Genomic DNA, 20,232 nt, shown 5'->3' on the forward strand with positions numbered 1-20,232 from the left:
ACTCTAAGTAATATTAACTCTGTCTTTAGTTTAGGTCATGGTCCCAGGGGCCTGGGATCGAGCCCTGCTCGGTGGGAAGACTGTTTATCCCTCTCCCTCTACCACACTGCCTGCTTGTTCTCTCTTTCTCTGTCTAATAAATAAATGAAATCTAAGAAGAAAAAAAGCTACAGACCAATATTCCTTATTTTTTGGTAATATTTTATTTTTAAGTAATCTCTACACCCACATGGGGCTCAAACTTATTAACAGCCGAGATTGAGCCACATGCTCCACTGACTGAGCCAGCCAGATGTTCCCTAATATCTCTTATGAATTTTGACGCAAACATCCTCAGTAAAATACCAGCAAAGCAAATCCAGCCACATATTAAAAAGATTATATACCATGACAAAGCGGGATTTATTTTTGGAATGCAAGGGTGGTACAACATAGAAAAGTCAAGCAATGTAATACACCACATTCATGAAATGAAGGAAAAACTCCACATGATCTCAGTTGATGCAGAAAAGGCATTTGACAAAATTCAATATTTTTTTGTCATAGGAACATTAAAAAGACGAGGAATAGAAGAAAACTGTCTCAACATAATTAAAGCCATCTATGAAAAATCCACAGTGATCACACTCAGTAGTGAAAGACTGAAAGCTTTTCCTCTAGGATTGGAAAAAGGCAAGGATGCCGCTTTCATTACTTTTACTCAACATAGTACTGGAAGTTCTAGCCAGAGCAGCTAGGCAAGAAAGAGAAATAAAAGGCATCCACACTGTAAAGGAAGAAGTAAAATTATCTGTTTGCAGGTGATACGATCTTATATGTACTGAAAGATTCTACAAAAAAATTTTTTTTAAACTAGTAAACGAATTCATCAAAGTAGTAGTTTACAAAGTCAGTATGCAAAAATTAGTTACACTTCTCTACACTAACAATGAATAACTGAAAGCAGATTACAAAAAACTGTTCCATTTACAGTAGCATCACAAAGAATAAAATACTTTGTAGGACTTAAGTTAACCAAGGGGTGAAAGACTTGTACAATAAAATCTGCAAAACGTTGCTGAAAGAAATTAAAGAAGACATAACTAAATGCACGCCATGTTCATGGATTAGATGTAATATTGTTAAAACGTTGGTGCTATTCAAAGAGCTCTGCAGATTCAATGCAACCCCTATCAAAATCCCAATGATGTTTTTTTCAAAAATAGAGAAACCTATCCTAAAATTTATGTAAAATCTCAAGAGAACCCCTAAAAGCCAAAACATTTTTTTTTTCCAAAACAAAAAAAGAATAGCAAAACTAGATGACTCACACTTCCAGATTTCAAAATTTACTACAAAGCCACAGTAATCAAAACAGTATGGTACTGGCATAAAGACAGGCTTACAGGCCAGTGGAATAGAAGAATAGAGAATCCAGAAACAAACCCTCACATATGTGGTCAACTAAATTTTGACACAAGTGCCAATTCCATTCAATGGTGAAAGGGCAATATTTGTAACAAATGGTGCTGGGGAAACTGGATATCCATATGTGAAAGAATGAACTTGGAACCTCCCCTAACACATAAAAATTAACTCAAAATGGATCAAAGACCTAAATATAACATGTAAAACAATACAGTTTCTACAAGAAAACATTAAACAGAAGCTTCACAACTTTGGATTTGGCAGTGCTTTCCTGGGTATGACACCAGAAGCCTAGGCAACAAATAAAAAATAGACAGATTGGACTTTACAAAAAATAAAAATTTCTGTACATTAAAAAACACTATTCAACAGACTGAAAATAGCAGCCCACAGATTGGGAGAAAATATTTGTGAACCATATATTTGATAAGGGATAATATCCAGAATATATAGAGAACTTCTCAAAGTCCAAAACAAAAGAATATCCCAACTCAAAAATGGGCCAAGGACTTGAATAGACATTTCTCAAAGGAGATATATGAATGATTAATAAGCACATGAAAAGATGCTCAAGATCATTAATTATTAGGGAAATGCAAATCAAAGCTACATTAAGATACCACCTCACACCCATTATGATGGCGAATACCAACAAACAAAAACAGAAAGCATGTTGGTGAGAATGTGGAAAAGTTGAATTCTTGTGCACTGCTCATGGGAATATAAATGATGCAGCTGCTGTGTAAAACAGTATGGCAGTTCCTAAAAAAAAAAAATTGGATTAACCATGTGTTCAGCAATATCATTTCTGGATCTATATTCAAGAGAATTGAAAGCAGGATCTCAAAGAGATATTTGTATATTCATGTTCACAGCTGCATCATTACAGTAGCCAAAAGATGGATAAATGTCCATCAGTAGATGAATGGATAAGCAAAATTTGGTGTGTGTGTGCATATACACACACATACATAAATGGAAAACTGTACAACTTTTAAGAGGAAATTTTGATACCTGTTACAACATGGATGAGCTTTAAAGACATTATGCCTAGTGAAATAAGGCAGGCACAAAAAGGTAAATACTGTATAATCCCATTTATATGAGTGAGGTACCTAGAATAGTCAAACTCATAAAAACAAAGTAGAATGGTGGTTGCCAGGATTAGCTGGGAGGGGAAATGAGGCGGCTAATGGGTACAGAGTTTCAATTTTGTAAAATTAAGTTCTGGATGGTGATTGCACCACAGTATTTGAATATATTTAACACAACCGAACTGTGTGCTTAAAAATAGGTAGGATGGTAAATTTTATGTCTTTTACTTAAAGAAAATTAGGAAAAGAGAAAAAGTCTAAAGATGGGACAATAAAAAGTTTTCAGAGATTTTGTTGATTGCTTTTTAATATTTTCAAGAGCTGTGTAGGTTGGTACACTGATTCTTTAATGTTTCATTTCAAAACTTAGGACTTCTCCTTGTTTTAGGGTTATGGAAGGATCACTCTCACGTCTTTTAATAATATTTACTATGATTAAACCTATTCCAGGATGGGAGTTTTGAGATGCTTATAAATGGAGTGAATAAAAAGAGGAAGAGAGATTTTCCTGAGTTAACTGGCTAGCTAACATCTCTCAGAAGAGAGAGATGAATAAACAATACGTATTCATTGAAGAGAAACAATTTTATGTTGGAATCAGCTAGATTATTTTATGAGCCAAAGACAAAGCATAATATATATTAAGCTTCTGGAGGAAGGATAAGTGTGCTAAGGCAGAGGCACTGGGTTGCTGCTCACTCTAGCATCGGGTGTAGCAGCAGCTTTTGAGGGGTGCAAGGGACCACCTGGCCAGACTGCTTATTTAGTATTGGTTTGAAGTCCAGAATTGAAAATTTTGTTTGCCTGTGGGTTCATGATTTGGAAATGTTCATTTTGGATATCAGTCGTTTGTTAACTCTAGTTAACGCATAGATTAAAACGGGACTATTTGCAAACCGCAACACCTGATACAGTGCAGTTACTCAGTAAATGTTAGTGCCCATCTTTGACTTTGACTTTTTCTGTGTTGTGAAAAGGGAATAGATTGGCCAGAAATTCTCCAAAAGTATATGGAAACCTCTTGAAACCCTAGATTATAATTTATTGGTATAAGGTATATCATTATCCTGTGTCAGTATGGCATGCTCATTTATATCAACTGTTTCCTGATGCCTGACTCCTGATTTGGTTCTGGAGGGGTCTTGTAGATTAGCAGGGGACCACAGGTGGACTTCTAGAGAGTCTGTTCTTGGGAGGAGCAATGGTGAGGTTTAAGAAAAGTGACTGGAGGTGGAGAATTAGCCTGCTGCTGGGTGAGATTAGAACTGGAAAGGAACTCCGGAGGTGGTTTAGTCTGACGTTACATTTTCTGGCTGAGGAGATAGCGAAGTGATTTGTCCCATGTGGTAGCTCTAGTGGAGAAGCCAGAGTCAGCGGCTTCTGAAGGTTCTGATATCCAAGAATCATAGAACTTAGACTATAGCATTTTTACCTGTGAATGATAACCTTTACATGCCATATTCATCTTAAAATAAATCTTTTTTTTAATAAATCTTATATATTAATCAAGTTTTCTTATATTTTTGTGTTTATTGAAATAGGTTAACTGAACTAACAGTGCTACCAAAAGTCTCATAAGGAAAATCCTTGTTTTAAGAGAAATAAGAAATTCTTGTCTTTTTTGTTTCTAGGTTAAGTCAGCAAACAAAGAAAACATGGTATTTTGAAGTATGATTAAACTCCTGATGCTGCAGAAGAGGCTAAGAATATTAATGGCCAGATCTAGGTAAGTTGAGGTTTACCTATAGGGGAAAAATAAAAAAATTTTAAGTTCACAAATTATATTCTTTTAAACAAGAGATTTTTAGTTAGGTTTTCTTGAATGCAATCATGTTGCCTCCTGACTTGCTGTCACCTTCAAAGAATAAGGACACATGGCTTTAATTAAACTAAGGCAGTGTTTACGAATTTAAAAATATTCAGCCAACTTGCTGCAGTATTACTCTTCCGAAACAGCAGCTCCCTTCTGTTCTCACATGTACCCTCGGTTACTTCCCTGTGTCACTTTCTGAGGGAGCATGGTGATGTTTGTGCTGAGTTACGGATTCGGTTGGTAAGATGGTGAAGGCCTATGGTTTCTCAAGTGTTTACAGTATTAGTGCACGTTATTAGGTCTTACACAACTCAGAGGTGGTCTTCAAATACTAATCTGGTGGTCATAGCTGCAGAATATTTAGTATCTTGCCTTTCCCCTTGCCTAGGAGTTTGTGGTTCAGGAGGAGGATTCAGTGATGTGGATGAGACCACATTAAAAAGTCTCCTTCTGGGGTTCCCCAGGATGGCTCAGCAGTTTAGCGCCTGCCTTTGGCCCAGGGCATGATCCCGGAGTTCCAGGATCGAGTTCCACATAGGACTCCCTTCATGGATCCTGCTTCTCCCTCTGCCTGTGTCTCTGCCTCTCTCTCTCTCTCTGTCTCATGAATGAATAAATAAAATCTTAAAAAAAAAAAAAAGTCTCCTTCTGTGCTGGAAGATTGACCACAGCTTCCCATTGTTCCAGCTGTTTCAGTCTCTCGTTCCTACTAAACCGATTATTCAACCTTACAGAGGCCTCCTGTTCCTTTTTGCCTCATTTCCCTCCATTTCATCAGGCCTCTCCTCTTTATTTCTGTCCTGACCAGACCTGATGATCCATCCCTTCAAACCCCCATATTGCCAATGTCCTTTAATTACTTTGTCCCCTTATCCTCTGACCCTGGGTCACTTGAACGATCTGCCCTCTGAACTGCTGAGTGCTGCTGCAAAAACAGCATCATCTTCCTCTCTAGCCTCTGCTGAGCTCTCAGGGCAGCCTCCTTAATCAGCCTGCAACCTTTCTTGAGAAGACCCTCAGGGAATAATCCTACCATTTCTACAAGTTCTCATTCTGCAAACTTGCCTTCTATTTCACAGAGGAAATTTAGGATGACAGATGTTACCTGCTTTAGCTTCTCTACTATGTTCCACCCATCTTTATTTTCTTCCATCTCTTGTCAGAGGACAGGGCATTCCTACTTCTGGGGGCAAACTTCTCATTCTGAGCCCTGCAATTCCTCTTCTCCAGTCTCTCCTTCTGTCTCAATCCATCATGTAGCACATTTTTTTCCTTTTGTTTTTTCTTAAAAATTTTAATCTTTCTTGACCTACTGATCACAAACCTACACAAATCTATGTCATCTAAAAACAAATAACTTTTTGAAACCATGTCTGTCTATACCATAGTACTCTGTCCTTTCCCTTCTGAACCTGTTCTTGAAAGAGCAGTTTCCATTCTCTGGGGGCCTACTTCCTTATCTTTTGTTTGTTCACTTGAGTTTGGTTTCGGCCTCCAACAGTCTGCTTCCACCATGAATGGCACCCTCCTTCTTGACACTTTCTTTTTTCAGTTGGTACGATTTTGGTAATTTTTTTCCTCCTCCACGTCTTCCCTCTACTCCAGTACTTCACATTTCCTAGAATTGGAATTGAAACTCCCCAGAATTTTAACTGTAGACCCCGCTTTGTGCTGTCCTTGGGCAGTGTTTTCTGTTTTATGGCTTCAAATACCAAGTGTATATCAATATTTTCCCTCCTTCCTCAAATCCATGCTCTTGTATTTTACTCTCTTTGCATATCTCCATTTGGTTGTTCTCTAGAATCTCAACTTACCATGTCTAAAACTGAAATAACCACCATCACTTACACTTGAAGACTGCCATGGTGTTTTCTGTCCCAGGCAATGGAACTGGCACCCTTCATCTGCCACACTGGAACTTGCCCCTTCCTTCCTGTCTGCCTAGCCAACTACTCCATGCTGCTGACTCGTCTCCCTGAATGTTTTAAAAATTCATCTTTTTTTACTTTATTCCTACTATTGCCATTCTGGTTTTAGGTCTGTAGCATATTTCATTTTTCCATCTTCTCAAACTGGTTTTTCTTCTCTGCACTGAACTGCCACTGAAATTTATCCTGCGGGGGAAGTATTTAAAATGAAGTCCCGAGCACCTCCACTTTTCTGCTTCAAATTCTTCCCTGGCTTTCCATCATGTGTAAGATAAAATTTATTCTCCTTTAGTATGGCAAACAAGGCTTTGGGGTCACATATTAGGCTTTCCACTAATTGCTGTTGCCCTGAATTGAAATATTCAGTGCAGACAGCTTTCAAGTAGGTGCACCACTATCCATATATCCCTGACAACACAGGAGGTGCTGTCCTAACAGGTAGCCTGTGAAGGTGGCAAGTAGAAGAATGATTTTCTAGGGGTGCCTGGCCCGCTCAGTTGGTGGAGTGTGTGGCTCTTGATCTCGGAGTTGTGAGTTCAAGCCCCATGTTGGGTATAGAGATTACTTAAAAAAATCTTTAAAACAAAACAGAAAAAGAAGACTGATTCTGTACTCCTTTTGAGAAATAGTTTAAGAACAGTCCTTTGAGGCACCAGCTTTTGAGGTAGAAGCTATACTTAGCTCTTTATGTTCAGGAGCAGGTCAGTGGTGAAGATGGATGTGTAATTTCAAGACGACTTTGTTTCTGTCATTTGTCCCTCTACTTAAAAAAATGTTTTAAATATTCTTTCGCCTCTTTCTCATCCCATATTTTATTAAGTATTTTCAGACATTCCTTGTTTTCTTGCACTTTGCTTTATTGTGCTTTGCAAATACTGTGATTTTTACAAATTGAAAGTTTGTGGCAACTGTGCTTTGAGCGAGTCTGTCAACACCGTTTTTCCAACAGCATTTGCTCACTTTGTGTCTCTGTTTCACATTTTGGTAATTCTCACAATATTTTAAACTTTTTCATTACTATTTTGTTAAGATGATCTGGGATCAGTGATAATGACTTACTGAAAGCTTAGATGATGGTTAGCATTTTTAGCAATAAAGTATTTTTTAATTGAGGTACATACATTGTTTTGTTAGACACATTGCTGTTGCTTAGACTTGGTAAGCATCACTTTTATATGCACTGAGAAACCAAAAAATTGATCTGACTCACTTTATTGCAACACTTGCTTTTTTGCAGTGGTCTGGAAGCAAACCTGCAATATCTCCAACGTATTAATTTTTTTAAATACAACATTTATGGGCCATGGGGTATGTTAGGTGGTATGCTTTGTGCCCTAGGAAATTGAGAAGGTTCCTATCTTCAGGGAAATCACAGTGAAGTGAATGTTGAGACAAATACGTATTACAATAGGATGTGATAAATGCCATGGTAGAGTCATGTCATCTGACCGTGAAGACACTGGATGCCATCTAGCTTCCAAGTTAGTTGGGGTGCCAGATGGCTACCTCATTGTTCAGGTCCCTTTACGTGGTTTGGCCCCAGCTGGTATCACAGCCTACCCTGTACTCCAGTCATATCGGACACCCCACTTCCTTCTGAATGCAGTGCTACCTTTCCTGATGTTTCCTGACCTTTGTCTTTGTTTTCTTTGTACTCTTATCTGTCTCAAGTATCTACTTCTATTTTTGGCCCAGTGCACTGTTTCTTTTCACCTTTTTGAATACCAGCTCCAGCAAAGCTTCCTGCCCTGCTAACCCGGAAAGTTATGTGGTCCCTTTTCTGTGCCCACAGAACTCTTCTCATATTTTCATTTTCATTTATTAATCGTAATACGTTATTTGTGTACATCTCTGTCTCTCCTTTTAGATTCCTGACTCTTCAGAGGTACCTACTGTGACTCAGTCATCTTTATGCCATGTTATTTAACTGGCACATTACCCAGAGCGAACTAGCAATACGAATCTTAATTAACTTTACTATTTTATTTATCACTTCTTTTGATTTGTGCACTAGTATACCTTTTCATCTGCTTAATACTTAGACCTGCCAGCATTCTTTCCCTTTGCTTAGTACAGTTCAGTTCATTCAGCTCCCAAGAGACGTAGAACACCTACTGTGTGGAAGGTAATATGTTAGGCCTGGGGAATGCAGAGCTGAATGAGGTCTGTCCCTGCTTGAGAAGGAGCTTACAGTGGAGGGAGAATGATAGTTGAATAAACAGATGATCTATCACAGTTTCGACTGAGTAAACAATGTGAAGAATGCTGTGGTACTGGGAAGCCCAGGGTGCCTTGGGGGATACATGAGAAGTGTAACTCTCTCAGTTGCTTGGAATCAGAGAGGTTTCCCTGAAGGAGCTGTACCCTTGGATCTTGAGGGGCATGGGACAGTGTGGGAGGACAAGCTGCTCTGGGGGAACCGTCCAGTGTTTTGGTAGGGCCTGAAGCAGAGTCAGAGAATTCAGACTAGATCTACCGCCCGGTTCGAGATTGTGAAGAATCTCACACCATGCTGACAAGCTTCGAATTTTTTCCTGGAGGTAGCAAAGAAGCACTGAAGAGTTTTAGGCAAGTTTTATCAGATTTATGGTTTTTAATATTTAGTAGCTTTTTGCCCCTCCTTCCCTTCCCCTTTTCCAAATACTGTCACGTTCATTCTGATTCCTTCCCTTTTTGGTAAGTGATGTTTTGAATTTTTCCTTTGTTTGTTCACGTGGAGTTTTCCTGAATACTTACTGTCACCTATGACCTATTATCTCTAAACTTGTGTGGGAACGAGGGATTAGACAGGCATGCTCTATCCATTTTGCCAGTATTCCCTACATTAAGTTACTCCTTGATTGTTGGGTTGTTTTTTTCTCCTAATGAACTATTCCAAATTTGTTTTTGTGTCTTATTTTGCTTGGTGAGGTACATAAAGGATACACTACAGGGAGTAATAAGAATCAAAATGCCTTCCAGCCTTGAAGTCCATCATCCCTTTGGAACTGCATTAAGAGAGGGACATGAAATTTCTGATAAATCATTAAGGATTAATTCTATGAATGACTTTATTTAAATAGTGCTACATATGAAATGAGACCTTAGTTGGTTTGGTTCTTTTAAAAGATAACCTAAAAATAGGCAGACCTTTGCAAATTAAACTGAAAATTTGAGATTTCTGTGACGTCGACCTCACAAAATTATTTTCCTTGTCACTGAGCAAAATTTACCAGCTGAATGTGTGAAATCTAGCTCAGTCCTGTACCTTCTTGGGCCTAATTTTCCTCATCAAAATAATGCAGGACTTGTGTTAGGTGATTTCTAGAGTCTTTTTCTGTTTTATGGTTTTTGTATCCTACATTTAATAATTTTTTCCAAATTATCTTTCATGTAGCGCTCACATGGTCTTCTGAAGAAGCCATGGGTAGCTGTTGTAGCTGTCCAGATAAAGACACTGTCCCAGATAACCATCGGAACAAGTTTAAGGTTAGTAAAACTGGTTGAGTTTATATCTCTCACTGCCTAGTTGGATGTTCTTTTTCTTCACATGATATATCATACTTCCTCACTTTTATCTCTAGACACTTCTATTTCTTTTTATGTCCACTCTGCCTTTTCTTGTTTTAACAAATGTTGACAATATGTTCTTGCTGACGTAATGGAATCCTCTTTTGCTCTCCCTTTGGTCCTCTATATCCAATTAGCCATATAGTTCTAGTATTTTTTTTTTTTAATGCCATTTTATAGGTGCCTCTTCAATCTGGTCACCACCTCCCAGTCATTGCTTCATACCTGGATAATTTCCTAGCTGAACTGTACCTCGAGTCAGTCACCTTTGTGATCCATCCTGCAGTTGACATCATATTAATCTTACTCTTTCATCATTCTAAAACTTCCGGTGTTCTGTTGCCTAGAGCACAGATGCTCCGTTTCTTACCTATCCACAGCCATTTAGTGTCTCTCATAGTCTGACCTCAGATTATTATAAATCATAGCCTCTGGGTCACACAGAACTAGGTGTAAGTCGACAGCCTGTTGCTTTGTAGCTTTGTGACCTTGGGCAGGTTGTGTTGTCACTATGTGTTTGTTCCAGTTTTGTGCACTACAGTGGTTACCTGTGGTTTAGGATTGTTACAAGGATTAAATGGGAAAAATATGTGGAAAGCCCTCTGCCAGCCCCAGTTCTAAGTATTACCTACTCCTCATAGTCTCTGGCCATTTGCAGAAACTCAGCAGTACGAGGCCTCCCCTTCTGTGAACGCCGTGCCAGTCGTCTTGGTCTCTGAAACATACCTTCTTCATCGCTGCTGCAGCACTGCATCTCCAGATAGGCCCTACAACCCCTGACCCCACCAGTTCTCTCCGGGGGCTCAGCCAAAGTCTCTCCTCTTCTCATGTGCAGGCTTCTCCAGCCACCCTACCTGCCTCTTGCAGCCTCTATTGCACCCATTCGTCAATTGCTCACGTATAGCTTCGTGTTGTTGACTTCATATTTGTATATCTTACATCCTCACTGGGAGTGTGAGCTTCTTGTGGACAGAACCAAGTATCACACTGCTGCATAGTCCAAGCCTGACACACACCTTGGTTGATGAAAGAACTAACAAAGGAGCGAATAACTGAACCAAATCAGCAACAATGCATGTTACTAATTGGTGAATTACGTGTATGTTTGTCAAGTGGGAACATTAGGTAAGCTCTAATTAAACGTTCTTTTTTAGGTCATTAATGTGGATGATGATGGGAATGAGTTAGGTTCTGGCATAATGGAACTTACAGACACAGAACTGATTTTATACACTCGCAAACGTGACTCGGTAAAATGGCACTACCTCTGCCTGCGACGCTATGGCTATGATTCAAATCTCTTTTCTTTTGAAAGTGGCCGGAGATGTCAAACTGGACAAGGTAGGTAGAGCCTTTAATTTTTTTTTCCTTCAAACATTAGCACATTTGAAAACTGATCTTTCAGTTTTTTCACAGACGTTTAAATTAATACTTTGCTTTTCTCCTGATAGAAAAAAAAAATCCCCAAATTAGTAGATCATTAAGAAAGAGATATGTAAACTGTATATTCATTTACCAGGCATTTATCAAGTACATTTTCTATGCCTAGAATTTTGACTCCTAGTATTAACTTGAAGCTTTTCAGTATATGATTAGCTCCAGTACATTGGGTATGTATCTGTATTGTTATAACTTTTTGGGGAAAGAACCTAACCTTTGGACTCTTTATTGTTAAAGCTTTTTGTATCTTTATTGTTACAACTTTTTGGGGGAAAACACTTAACCTTTGGACTCAAACAGAGTGGTTTGGCTTTTTGCTACCTACTGCTTGAAAGGCGGGGGCAAGTTACATGCTCTCTATAGAACATCAGGTATCTTCTCTATCAGAGAGGAATGCTAATCCCTACTTTACGGAACTGTTGTAATAATTAAAAAAGGTAAGGATTGTAAACCATGGAGCAGGGGACTGTCAAATTGTAAAGGATCACCTTGCTAATGGTGATTTGGGCTCCCCCTGCTGTTGAACAGCAGACCAAAGTAAGTGTTGAGATCTCGTTTTCATCTGCCTTGTTTTGGGCCATCTCTCTTTAGACGTATGAAAATTATTCTGTGAATTTCCTTTTGGGTTTATGTTTTGAAACCGTGAATACCATTAATTTATCAGACATTTATAAAAGGCCTTTCTTCCTGTCAGTGCATAGAATGCTTTACGGTTTTGTTCTTTGACAGGTATCTCTTGTAGCTTTTTTAAAACTGTAGCTACCATTTTCCCCTTCTCTTTTATATTTGCAGGAATCTTTGCCTTTAAGTGTGCCCGTGCAGAAGAATTATTTAACATGTTGCAAGAGATTATGCAAAATAATAGTATAAATGTGGTGGAAGAGCCAGTTGTAGAAAGGAATAATCATCAGACAGAATTGGAAGTCCCCAGAACACCTCGAACACCTACGAGTAAGTGCCAGTTTTCCCTCTTGTATTTTGAATAATAGACATTTAAAAACTATGAATTATGGATATTTAATCTGTAACATTTTAGAAATCACGATTGGCTAACATAAATGTAATGGTTGTTTTTTAAAAAAAAAAAACTACTGTGAGAGCTATAATTATAAACACTTTTAATATTTTAAGTAGGAAAACGTTACAAGTTCTATATTAGCTAAAGGGTGAATGGAAAGTTGGAGTGGAAGGGGAGTGTCGTTTGTGCTCTGGTTTCTCTTGTCTTACCAGAAGCACTTTGCTTACTCCTCTCAGTGCAGATTCCATTCTCTTTCATTTTTATCTCTCTGTCTTGTCCCCATATTTTACTTTTCTTCTTTAACCAATAAACCATAACTCAGCTCCAGGGTTTGCTGCTCAGAATTTACCTAATGGATATCCCCGATATCCCTCATTTGGAGATGCTTCATCCCATCCCTCAAGCAGACATCCTTCTGTGGGAAGTGCACGCCTGCCTTCAGTAGGTGAAGAATCTACACATCCTTTGCTTGTAGCGGAGGAGCAAGTAAGCATATACTACTGTCTAATGGGATAATGGATTGTGTGGAGTTAAAACGTTACTGTGCTGATACATGAAAATTGTAGTCTGTCTGAATTTTAACTTTCATTATTTGTTTATGACTTATAGTGAAGAATCAGAGGAAACAGCATATATTTTCTAACATATGCAAAATAGGTGTAGCATCACAATAGTCTGGGCTCACAGGAAAGGGTTATCTATAAATAAATACAGATATAACTAAATAGTTCCTCTTATGGGACGCCTGGGTGGCTCAGTGGTTTGGTGCCTGCCTTCGGCCCAGGGCGTGATCCTGGAGTCCCGGGATCCAGTCCCAATTGGGCTCCCTGCAGGGTGCCTGCTTCTCCCTCTGCCTGTGTCTCTGCCCCTCTCTCTCTGTGTGTCTCTCGTGAATAGATAAATAAATAAATCTTTAAAAAAAAAAAATAGTTCCTGTTATAATAACCTCCAATGGATTTGGAAGTGATACTGCTTTTTATATTAGTGGATTACTAGCAGGAAGGTAGATTTTTGTTGTCAGTGTTTTTATGAAGCTATTTGATGATTCTGACTTGTATTTTTCATTGGTGGAATGAAGTTATTGGTTGAACATTGTCTATATATTAATTAGTTATTCTTTTGTAAACCAAAAGGTCACATATCATGAAGAAGTTTTTTACTATTTTAATCTGTTTCTTTGTGTTCTTTACGTGATAAATGAATTTTTATGTTAGTTACTATAATTACACCTCCCTCAGATTTTGCATTTTATTTTTTAATTTTTTCAAATTTTATGTATAGTCTTCTAAATTTTTTTTAAGTTTTTTTTATTTTAATTTTAATTTTTTTTTACTTTAGAGAAAGAGAATGGCAGGGGGCAGTGTGAAGGGAGGAGAGAATCCCAAGCAGACTCCCTCCCCTCCTCCCCCATGAGTGCAGAGCCTGATGCGGTGCTCAATCCCACGACCACAAGATCATGACCTTAGCCAAAAACCAAGAGTTGATGCTTAACCGACTGAGCCACCAAGGGGCCCCTAATCTTCCAAACATTTTTATGTTGTTTTTCCCCCAAAATACCATTGACCCTTTATAAACAGTGATGATTTCTGAGTAGGTGGTGTTTATTTTTATATCAATGCATTTTATAGAACTTTCATTAAATCTAGTAGGGTTTAATCTTTTTATTTGATCACATTATCTGCAAATCATGATAAATTTGTCTCCTTTTTAAAATACTCTTACTATTCCTTATTTTTGAATCATGTTTTAATGCATTGATGAAAATTTCTAAAACAACATGAAAATGCTAATCTCAATTCATTCCTGATTTTTTTTAACAGAGTGCTTTTCATGTATCAAGTACAATGTCATGTGTTATTTTAGAGTAGTTATTCTTTTATCAAGTGAAGAAGATCTTTCTACATTCTTCCCCTCTCCCCACCTTTTCCTTAGTGAAAACTGGGTACACAAGCCTCGAAGGGAGAGTATAGTGAGAGAGAAAGTTAATCGATTAAGTTAACTGATATGATCAGCCTTTTTTGGTTTTTGTTTTAGGCAAGTTATTGATTCACTTTCCTGTTTTGTTTTAGGTACATACCTATGTCAACACTACAGGAGTGCAAGAAGAGCGGAAAAACCGCACAAGTGTGCATGTCCCATTGGAGGCGAGGATTTCTAATGCTGAAAGCAACACACCAAAAGAAGAACCAAGTAGTATTGAGGACAGGGACCCTCAGATTCTTCTTGAACCCGAAGGAGTCAAATTTGTCTTAGGACCAACCCCTGTTCAAAAGCAGTTGATGGAAAAAGAGAAACTGGAGCAACTTGGAAGAGACCAAGTCAGTGGAAGCGGTGCCAATAGCACAGAATGGGACACTGGATATGACAGTGATGAGCGAAGAGATGCACCCTCTGTTAACAAACTGGTGTATGAAAATATAAATGGGTTATCTATCCCTAGTGCCTCAGGGGTCAGGAGAGGTCGTCTGACATCCAGCAGTACCTCGGATACCCAGAATATCAACAACTCAGCTCAGAGAAGAACTGCATTATTAAACTATGAAAATTTACCATCTTTGCCTCCTGTCTGGGAAGCCCGCAAGCTTAGTAGGGATGAAGATGACAATTTAGGACCAAAGACCCCATCTCTAAATGGCTACCATAATAATCTAGATCCAATGCATAACTATGTAAATACAGAGAATGTAACAGTGCCGGCAAGTGCTCACAAAATAGAATATTCGAGGCGTCGGGACTGTACACCGACAGTCTTTAACTTTGATATCAGACGCCCAAGTTTAGAACACAGGCAGCTCAATTACATACAGGTTGACTTGGAAGGTGGCAGTGACTCTGACAACCCTCAGACTCCAAAAACACCTACCACTCCCCTTCCACAGACCCCTACCAGGCGCACAGAGCTGTACGCTGTGATAGACATCGAGAGAACTGCTGCTATGTCAAATCTGCAGAAAGCACTGCCGCGAGACGACGGTACGTCTAGGAAGACCAGACATAATAGTACTGACCTGCCCATGTGAGCCCGGAAAGCGGTACATTGTTTGCACCTTTGTGAAGTTTCAAAAAATGAAGATGCAAGTGCTTCATTTTCATTTCTAAACACTAACTCCTTTTATAGACTGATAAGATTTTTTTTCTGACTATTTCATGTGCTTCTTTAACTAAAGGGAATTAACGTTAGAGCAGGTACTCATTAAAGAACACTAATTTCAGTACATACTACTCATTACTGTACAGCAGCATTCCCATTTTCACAGTGCCTATTTAAAATGAGAGTTGAAGTGAGTGACATGCTGGTTGATTGTTATCAATATTCCGGACATACGCATATCATTCATGTCTAAGTCATGGTTGGCGTTTAAAACATTTTATAAAGCCTCTTGATCATGTGCATTGCTAACAGATAACTCTAGGCTTTGAAAGTAATATTTGTAGACTCACTATTCATGGTATATGGCCTCCAGCATGTAACATGAGGAATCCTTTATTTCATTAATTGTAGGCTTTTTGCCTTGAGCCAAAACATATGTAAAGGAAATAGAAGTACCACACCTCCTTATATACCAGTCAGTTCCTTTGCCTTCTACGTTACTAGAAAGAGTCCTGTGCCCATGAATAGGGTTTGTTCTCGGTGTGTCGAAAGGCAGGAAGGAGTCAAAATTTTCTCTTTACTCATCTCATGATGTCATTTGAAGGGCAGGCCCAGATAATATCTTAATCAGAATTACACTAGACTCCAGAATCAGTCTCAGGTCACTTTACCCAAAAACATTTGGAAATCTGAACCAGGATCTCTTGAAAGTTGCTCTCCCATAGATTATGAACAATAACATTGTTTCCTGGAGGCATCTGGGCCATTAGATTGCCATTTACCTTCATTTTTTTCCTTTGGTGTTTGGGATGTCTTATTCTGTTGCTTACTGTCTTTTTCAATTTAAAATGTTTGAGTTTGTATATAGTTTTGAAATTGGACTACATGTTCGTTGTTGTTTAGTTTGCATTTCTGTCGAATTGTGGTTTTGAAGGTTCGTTTGGAACTTACTGTTATTCTGTAACAGGGTTGCCCTTGTCCAGTATTTATTTATATGCTGTTTACTTTTCAAGTTGATAAAAACATTCATGCAATTTGAAATTTCACTCGTGTCCATAGGTGATCTCTTTAACAGTTGAGGAAAAAAAAAAAAAAAAAAAAAGAAGCTACTTTTCACACGCAAAGTTCCCTAAAGGTACTGTGTTTTCTCTGTGGGCACTCTCCCCAGCACTTTAGCAGCGATTCCCTCATCACACGGCTGCAGTTGTTCTTTGCCCGCAGTGGTGTTCCCCCCCTCTGCTGTCCTTTCACTCATAGATGGATCTTTGGTTATCCCTTGATTTCAGTAGAATGTTAGGATCGTGGCCAGCATAGCAGGTACAGTGGAAGTCTTACAGCAATGAGATTGTGTCATAATTTAGGATTTAAAATGAATTGAAGTTTATATAAACTGAAGAGAGACCGTATGTCGTAACTCTCGGAAAGTCAAGAATGTTCCAGTTTCTCAAAACACTAGGGAAGACAAGAGACGGCAGAGCGGAACGGTTAGGTTACTGTTTTCTCTAAATGTTGAGGAAGTTTGAGATCATGATTTGGATCTATCGTCCAGATGTAACTAAGGTCTCAGTCATACAGCACCCAACCTGACCAGTGAATAACCTGATTAATTATAGGACAGTGAGTGGATTAGCAGAAGAGAGTGGGACCATTATAAAGAAAATAAATTATTAAAGCTTGTCGTTATTATTTTCAGTGCCATTGGTTTATGTGCATAGCAGAATTTTCTTTCTTTCTTTCTTTCTTCTTTTTTATTTTTCTGTGAACCTGGTGCTTACTAAAGTGTTCACTGTGCTCTAAGGAGAGAACATTGGTATTGGTGTGCAGTTTCCATTTTTAATGTATTGTTCCATTTATGCTTTCCTCTGAGTAGATTGCTAATCGTGCCAAATTTATGTGATGGTTTTTGTAACGTGGAATAAGAATTATAATGGAACCAGTACATGTGGTTTTCTCCAAAACAAGCAGTCAAGACAGGACCTCCAGATGAAAGGGCTGACCTACTGATTCATTTTGGAGGTCGGATACTTTATTTTCTTTCTTTTCCTCACCATTTTCATTTTCCTCTGGATTCTAATTAGTTCTTATATATTTTAGGTAGCTCCAATATAATCATTGCAGTTTATGCTTTAAATACTGTGTGCTTTAAAAGTGAAAATGGGACCAATTTGTCTGCTAAGAATTTGATTTTAGGTACTATGAGTATTAGGAAGATGTATACAACTGGTGTTTATTTCCAGATGTCTCTGGAAATCACCTGTGTTCCTATTTAATAAAAAGTAATGTAGAACACTACTTGTCCTTTGCAGTAGTCTAGTCACGGGCATTAAGCTCTGTCCTGGAAGAATGTACCTGTTACGAGGTGCATCGTAGAATGAGATATTTTATTGGGTATAATTGTGGCCATATGTTTCAGATTTTTCTGAGACAGACCTAATTTTAGATATTTTGTTCTGTTGATGGACCATGTGACCCCACTTTCTGGTTTTGGAAATATAATCATTGTCCATATGCTTTCCCCCCAATAGAGTCCTCTTTTATCCATACAGGTGATAACAGTCCTTTTTATCCCACATCAGACGTTGGAAACTGATATGGGTATTACCTGTGTTTTTTCTTCATGTATTTTATTTCCCAGTTTCATCTTCCTTTAAAAAATGAAAATATGGTGCCTTCCCTCCCTCCAGGAAGATTGGCAAATAGTTCCTTTTATTTACTGCTGCTGTGGAGTGATGAGATATGCACTTTACTCTTGAAGACTCAGCAAAAAGCTTTTCACTTCCCAGTATATCCAGAATAGATCACATTTGGGACTTATGAAAATTTGCCAAGCAATCTTTGTTTTTATAGATATTAATGTTGACCCCACAGTTCAATGTTATAAGTCAAGCTAGTGTTTGTTTATCCCTCCCCCCTCAGAAAAAATCTGTGGCACAACATATAAAAATGTACCTCAATAATGTTCTATTAAAAATGGGACAGGGGCCTTATGTTTTCATAATTTCCCAATAATGTGCCACCATATTTTTGCCTCAAGGTAAAGGTTTTAACAAGCTAAAAAGTACTTCCCACCTCCCCCTGTGCTGTTCCTAACCCATAATGCCCAAGTGTTTTGTGCAATGTGTAGTGTGTGTGTGTAAATATATATATGTGTATAAGTGTATATGCATATATATATATATCTCCTTGAAATAGACATACCATCAGAGACAACATTCAGAAGTAACTGATGTATTGACATCTTATTCATATTTCTGATATGTGAGGTATATGGTACTAATTACCTTTCCCTGTTGTTTGCCAAATTTGAATAAAGGCATTGGTACGAAATTAATAGAATGTATAGAAAATGTTTTTGGCTTGAAAAACTAACATTTTATGACATACCACAATATACTCTGCCCATACCAGCACCCTATCTATCCTGTTCTTTACATCCCTATTCCCCATTCCTACTTCCTCATTTTTTGGGGGTATAACACAATTCTTTTGTAGCATCAATACAACTGCAATTCTATGACAATTGGACAATAATAGCATGGAAACGGACTGGTATTAATAGTACAGTAGTCACCGGTGTGCCACATTTGCATTAGTAAATGCAAAATATACATTTTATAAAGGAAAAATTTTGTGTTATGTTTTTATTTTCATTACATTGTATAATATTGTAAGATTATTGTACGTCCTAATTTGCATTATAAATGTTTTTTTCCTACAGTAAAGGCATAAATATAGCAACTTTGTATAAAGGTAGCTTATTAGATTTTTAATTTTTTCTTTTATAAAAAATTGTCTAACAGTGGGACTACCATTGCCAAATTGTATATGAAATAGGAATTTTATCCCCTATGGTTAATTTCTTTTATAAACATTCCGTATTTCTCTAATAAAAGACATAAGTGATACTGTACTATGCATAAATTGTATATTAATGCTGTTTCATATCAGCATTTTAAATTTTGGTTTGCATTTTTAATACTGGCAAAATTTACCACTGTTGATTAAAACCTTGTTGTATATGTAACAACATCTTTTGCCCTCTATCCCTTCCTACCCTTTGTTCTCTGTTTCTCCCTATCAGTGCCAACTTCATACATTTTGTAGCATGGCAATAAAATATAACTTTTACACTGAGGCCAAGTGTGGCTTTTTGGAGGACGTGGAGCTGGGAGGATTGCCCTCTAGTCATTCTTTGCATATGACTTTTTGCCATATAAACCGTATCTCCAGGCATGAGAAGTTTTCTCATATATGATGTAAACATGCTTTTAAGGACAAGTGTGAATGTGCTTTTAAGCTTAATTTTTGTCATAACAAATAACTAATTTTTTATCTTTGGAAAAGTCAGAGTTCTTGAAGTACAATCGAACCTTTATTAACTGGAGTACTTAAAGAATAAGCTAATAATTGAATTTAGTTCAACAAGGGCTAAGCAACACATTTTTAAAATCCTTATTTATTATAGAGTATTAGTATACTGTCCTAAAGATTATATGTAAAATATGGTTTAATCTTAGATGATTTAGGATCTTGCAATGCCTTACTGTTGTCATTCTGGCATAAATTTTCATAATGAGGTACTCAAGTTGATACTGGAAGCTGAGCTGACTATACACTGACCTTAAGCATTCATGAAAAACTGCTTTGTTGAATAAAATCTGATCAGAGTTCTTATGGTTACTTTCCCCTTATTGCCGAAAGTAGATTGCAATAAAACCCCAATAAAAGTTTGGTTGGATACCTATTTAAAGTTTTCCTGTATTTCTATGTCATACATTTCTTAAGACTTTACGGTAAGAGGTTTTGTTTCTTAGTCCCATACCAGTGCCTCCATTTTCAAGCGATCATATAGTGGGCTAAGGATCATGTGTCATCAAAGTGAAAGGAAACTA

General features: G+C 37.8%; 1 protein-coding gene and 1 long non-coding RNA gene across 9 annotated transcripts in view; one reads left to right on the forward strand and one right to left on the reverse strand.

The window, feature by feature from the left end:
- FRS2 (fibroblast growth factor receptor substrate 2) overlaps nucleotides 1-20,084 on the forward strand; it is a 110,198-nt gene extending 90,114 nt beyond the window's left edge. For 5 of the 8 annotated variants that reach the window (XM_077913795.1, XM_077913796.1, XM_077913793.1 and 2 more), the window contains 6 exons: nucleotides 4,133-4,227; nucleotides 9,619-9,710; nucleotides 10,946-11,132; nucleotides 12,024-12,182; nucleotides 12,572-12,735; nucleotides 14,319-20,084. In XM_077913795.1, coding sequence (XP_077769921.1) covers nucleotides 9,645-9,710; nucleotides 10,946-11,132; nucleotides 12,024-12,182; nucleotides 12,572-12,735; nucleotides 14,319-15,269 — 1,527 coding nt within the window. In that variant the 5' untranslated portion in view covers nucleotides 4,133-4,227; nucleotides 9,619-9,644 and the 3' untranslated portion in view covers nucleotides 15,270-20,084. Of the gene's footprint in view, nucleotides 1-4,132; nucleotides 4,228-9,618; nucleotides 9,711-10,464; nucleotides 10,771-10,945; nucleotides 11,133-12,023; nucleotides 12,183-12,571; nucleotides 12,736-14,318 lie in introns of those variants that run through there. The other 3 variants (XM_077913798.1, XM_077913799.1, XM_077913800.1) reach the window with 2 other exon arrangements.
- LOC144323399 (uncharacterized) overlaps nucleotides 1-20,232 on the reverse strand; it is a 41,922-nt gene that overhangs the window by 17,677 nt on the left and 4,013 nt on the right. The window lies entirely within an intron of this gene.

The sequence above is a fragment of the Canis aureus genome, chromosome 11, assembly GCF_053574225.1.
Source record: "Canis aureus isolate CA01 chromosome 11, VMU_Caureus_v.1.0, whole genome shotgun sequence".
In the NCBI taxonomy this organism is placed as follows: domain Eukaryota; kingdom Metazoa; phylum Chordata; class Mammalia; order Carnivora; family Canidae; genus Canis; species Canis aureus.